This window comes from Arachis hypogaea, chromosome 15 (genome assembly GCF_003086295.3).
Source record: "Arachis hypogaea cultivar Tifrunner chromosome 15, arahy.Tifrunner.gnm2.J5K5, whole genome shotgun sequence".
Lineage (NCBI taxonomy): Eukaryota > Viridiplantae > Streptophyta > Magnoliopsida > Fabales > Fabaceae > Arachis > Arachis hypogaea.
The window spans coordinates 23,637,523-23,642,641 of record NC_092050.1 but is presented as its reverse complement, the minus strand read 5'-3'; the positions used below and the strand labels follow the sequence as shown (position 1 = coordinate 23,642,641).

Here is a 5,119-nt window from a genome sequence, read left to right as displayed (position 1 = left end):
CTGGCGGTGGTGAAGGCCAGGTGGCATGATATTGTATGATGTGGCCAATTTGAGGTGATATTTTGAAAAATAGAAATATTCATTATGAAATTTGTTGAATTTTTTTTTTTAAAAAAGAAAAAGTTTTACAAGTCTCTTCATTATCTTCGTTTTCATATTTCAGTGTTGAATGAAAACATGCCCTAGCAGAGAGTAAGCATAGTAAATTTCTGAGCACTTCACAGTTCGTTCATTACAGTTCGTCGTATGCGTTACATTCTGAAGGCAAAAGCGGTAGGGCAAGAAGCGTGGAAGTCCAAAAGCAAACTTGTGAGAAGGAGGAGAGTTCAGAATCAGACGCGATCAAAAGGTAATGCTTCCTTCCTTCACATGTATCTGTGTTATGATATAAAAATGCATCAATTTGGTTATTCTATAGTTTGATAGAGGAATTTTTTATAAACAGATGGCAAATCATATAACCTTTGTGTATCATCACAAGGGAAGATTTGAGAGAAACATAAATAGGGTTCTAAAATATGTTGGAGGGGAGGTTGCTGTGATTCCTAGGGTGAATGTGAAAACTCTGAATAAATTTTTTATGGTGGAGTTATTTAAGGATTTGGGGTATGTCTTGTTCAAAGATTTTTACTGGGTTGAGAATGAGGTATCGAATAGTTTGCATTTAGTTAGGCTTGACAGTGATGTTGTCTGAATGTATGAATTTGGTATTGAAAATGGAAGAATATGCCATGTTTATTGGGATCATGTTGTTGATTTACCTGAGGAAGTTGAAGTGGTAGACGTTGTAGATGATGAGCCATGCCCAACTACAGATACCGTTGAACAACCTACACCACAAAAAACCCCAAGAAGAAGAAGTAAGATGGCAATCCACAAAAAGCCTACCCCGAAAAAGTTGTATATTAAGAAGGCCAATAAGAAAAACAAAATCAACCAAAGTTGTAATGAAACTCAGAACCCAGCATCTCCCAATCCTTCTCCTACAACCCAACCAATGTCACAATCCGAAATCCCAAACGTCAACCGAAACACGACCCAGCAGCAAAGTGAAGTAGAAGTCGCACCTCCTAATAATTCACAGCAAGAAGGTCAGAATAAAGTGCCCACCCAACAATCTAAGAACAGTCAGAAGAATAGAAGAGCATCGTATAAGAGGCCAGCACCGACTGGTCAAAGGTTTGTTCAAGGAGGAAGGAATGAGGCACCAAAGATCTTTGTTCCTCATGTGGAGCCTGATTCCTCTAATTCAGATGATGATAGTGACTCCGACCCTGACTACTATCAGTATGAATCTGAAGATTTACACAGTCCAATGTCATCCGATTGTGAGGATGATTATGATAGTGAACAGGGTGTGTGGCCTCAGGAAAATCCAACAGCACTATTTGGCCAAGTTCATCTGGAGCTTGGGATGGAGTTTGCTACCATGGATGAGTTTAAGAGATCCGTGAGGAAGTACAATATTCAAATAAGAAGAAGCATCAAGTTCAGCAGGGTTGAGCCTACCAAATGTAAGGCGATTTGTTGGGATGAGAATTGTCCCTGGAACATTTACTGCTCTAGGTCAAACGAGCCGAGGAGTTATCAGGTGAAGACATTTGTGGATCAGCACGTCTGTCCTAGAAGACATAATAATAAATCTGCGGATAGGGTGTGGGTTACTGAGATGCTAGAAGAAAAAATTAGAGACCAAAGGGAAATCACTTGTGCGGAGGCCGAAACTTAGTTTAAAAAAGAGTTTAATGTAGCAATTAATTATAAGAAGATCCAGAGAGCCATGAAAAAGGCAAGGGAAAATATAGAAGGATCAGAGAGAGAACAATATGCTGAGTTGAGGGATTATCTTAACCAAATACTACTGTCAAATCCAGGCTCAACAGTGTACTTGGATACCACTCTAATGCCTGACTCGTTGCCCTTATTCAAGAGAGTTTACATTTCCTTTGAGGCATGTAAGAAGGGTTTTGTCTTAGGATGTAGACCTTTCATTGGCCTTGATGGCACATTCTTAAAGGGCTTCTATGGAGGACAGCTACTCAATGCAATAGGTCAAGATACGAACAACCAGATTTTTCCAATTGCTTATGCCGTGGTGGATTCAAAAACTAGAGATAACTGGAAATGGTTCTTGGAGAATTTACACAATGACTTGGGCAACTACAAGGTTCATGGCTGGAACTTCATTAGTGACCAACAAAAGGTATCTAGTTAGTTGTTGCTAACATGGTTGGAACTTCAGTATTAACCACTGACATATTAATTGAACAGGGTTTGATTCCGGCTATGTGATAAACCCCATTTTTAGGGTTTATCTTATGTTGAATTTAGAGGATTTTATCAACTTTTCCCCCATTTATTCACTAAATAGCATGGTTTTGTAAATTCTCCTTTAATTGTGCTTAAGAGTGAAAACATACTTTTTAGGTCTTAAAATAGCTAAATTTAATTCACTTTGATTCCATTAGATGCCTTGATATGTTTGTTAAGTGATTTCAGGTTTAGAAGGTAAAGATTAGATTGAGGAAAAGAAGAAAAAGCATGAAGAAATGGAGAACTCATGAAGAAATGAAGAAATCGCAAAGCTGTCAATCCTGACCTCTTCGCACTTAATTGATCATAACCTGAGCTACAGAGGTCCAAATGAGGCAGTTCTAGTTGCGTTGGAAAGCTAACATCTGGGGCTTCAAAATAATATAAAATTTGTCATAGTTTTCTGGCGTATAAAGATGCGTACGCGTGATGTACGCATACGCGTGGGAAGCTGCACGTGACTCACTAAAGGCAACTCGTGGCCAGTGATTTCTGAAGCATTTTGGGCCCAATCCAACTCATTTCTGTTGATATTTAACCCAAGGATTGAAGGGAGATGAACCAATTAGTGACCAATTAGTTTATTTTAGTTCAGTTTTAGAGGGAAAGTTAGTTTCTAGAGAGAGAAGCTCTCACTTCTCTCTAGAATTAGGATTAGGTTAGATCTATATTAGAATTTCTTAGATCTAGGTTAATTTCATGCTTTGATTTACTTTTCCTTTGAAAGTTCTTCTTCTTCTACCTTTCCTCTCTCTAGTTTAGCATTTAATTCTTGTAATTCTTTACTTTTATGTTGATGCATTTTTGTTCTTCTATTTTCCTTTTAATGCAATTCATGTTTTGATTTCCTTTATTGTTGATTTACTTTTTTGTTGTTAATTCCTTGAAATTGAGTAGTGTAGATTTACTTTCCTTGCAATTTACTATGCTTTCCTTTTGTGCCTTCCAAGTGCTTGACAAAATCCTTAGTTGGATTTTAGAATAGATTTTTCCTCCATTGGCCTAGGTAGAGTAATTAGTGACTCTTGAGTTATCAAACTCCCTTATTGATTGATAATTAGAAGTTTCTAATTGACTTGGATGCCACTAAAGCTAGTCTTTCATTATGATTTGGCTAGGACTTGTGGAATCAAGTTAATTCATCCACTTGACTTTTCTTCATAGTTAGAGGTTAACTAAGTGGGAGCAATGGACAATTCTCATCACAATTGATAAGGATAGCTAGGATAGGACTTCTAGTTCTCATACCTTGCTAAGAGCTTTTGTTAGTGTTAGTTTATTTCTTTGTAATTTATATTTCTTGTCTCTTAACTCAAAAACCCCAAAACATACTTCATAGCCAATAACAAGAACACTTTATTGCAATTTCTAGGGAGAACGACCCGAGGTTTGAATACTTCAGTTATTAATATTAGGGGTTTGTACTTGTGACAAACAAATTTTTGTATGAAGGGATTATTGTTAGTTTAGAAACTATACTTGCAACGAGATTTCATTTGTGAAATTCTAAACCGTCAAAAATTTATTCATCAAAATGGCGCCGTTGCCGGGGAGTTGCAATTGTGTGCCTTGTTAGTGGTTATTGTATATATGTGAATATTGTGAATAGCTTTATTTTTGGATTGCTTGTTAGTTTTTGCTAGTTTTAAGACTTTGTTTCATTCTTTCTTATTAGCTTTTGTTTCTTATTTTCGCTTCTCATTATGAATTCTTACTTTGGCTATGAATTTGGTTCTAATTATATTGTAGGAAATGAGGGCTACAATGAAGATGTGTATCAAGGATGGGATAATCAAAGGTGGGAGGAGCCATATGCATATGATCAATCTTCATGGCAACAACCTCCACCAATGCACTATGAACAAGAGCCATTCTATGATGCATACCAATCCAATGGCTATGATGAATCTTCTTGTGACTTTCAAGAACCACCACCATATGCCTATGAGCCATACCCTCAATATAACCCTCAATCATACTCACAAGTCTCTTTTCACCAAACACCTTCATATGACCCTAATCCATATCGACCATTTCAACAACCATATGAGTTGTACATGGAACCACCATCTCAACCTCAATACTTCCAAGAACCACCTTCTCCATACTATGACCAAGATGAACCACCTCCAATATGTGCAAATTTTCATCCTCAAGATGAATTCTACCTTCCACCACCCTTCATAGAAGAATATCTATGTCCATCTTTTAAGGAGGCAATGGACTGGCTTCAAGCAACTGTCCACCAAAAGTTAGATGCATCAGATTCATACCACATATCCACAGATGATTGTGGAAAAGCAACCGAAGAGGAGAGTATGAAGGAGATTGTAGAATCTCAACTTGAGAACAATGGATTGGAGTGTGTTGGGCAACAAGTAGAACAAATAGAGAACATAGAACCACCACATCTTTATTATGAGGAACCACCTTCCTACTATGAACCCTTCTCCCAAGACAATGAGCCCTCTCATCTACCCCAACCTCCAATGGATGACATCTTTGGTATTCTTCTTCAAGAGCAAGAGGAGATGAAAAGGGATGTGCAACAATTCACGGCCGCCTTAGACGAGGTGGTAAACCGATTAGCATCCCAATGCTTGAATACTCAAGGAATTCCCATGGCTACATGTGAAGAATCCAAGGGAGAGCATAGCAAGAAGGAGAGGTTGGATACTCCGGTGAGAAATGAGGGAAGTTACTTTGTATTGGAACAATTGGAGAAAGCTACAATTGTTGAAGAAAAAGAAGAAGTGGTTGAAGACTTAGGAGATGCGGAACCTCCATGGGAATCTAAAATTAATGA

The 5,119-nt window shown here is 37.8% G+C and overlaps 1 protein-coding gene across 1 annotated transcript; it reads left to right on the top strand.

Moving 5' to 3' along the window:
* Window positions 1–1,780: 1,780 nt before the first annotated feature.
* On the top strand, window positions 1,781–2,292 carry LOC140179160 (uncharacterized). The gene is made up of 2 exons (XM_072217814.1): window positions 1,781–2,203; window positions 2,272–2,292. Exons 1-2 carry the CDS (start codon window positions 1,781–1,783, stop codon window positions 2,290–2,292), a joined length of 444 nt encoding a protein of 147 aa, XP_072073915.1.
* Window positions 2,293–5,119: the final 2,827 nt, after the last annotated feature.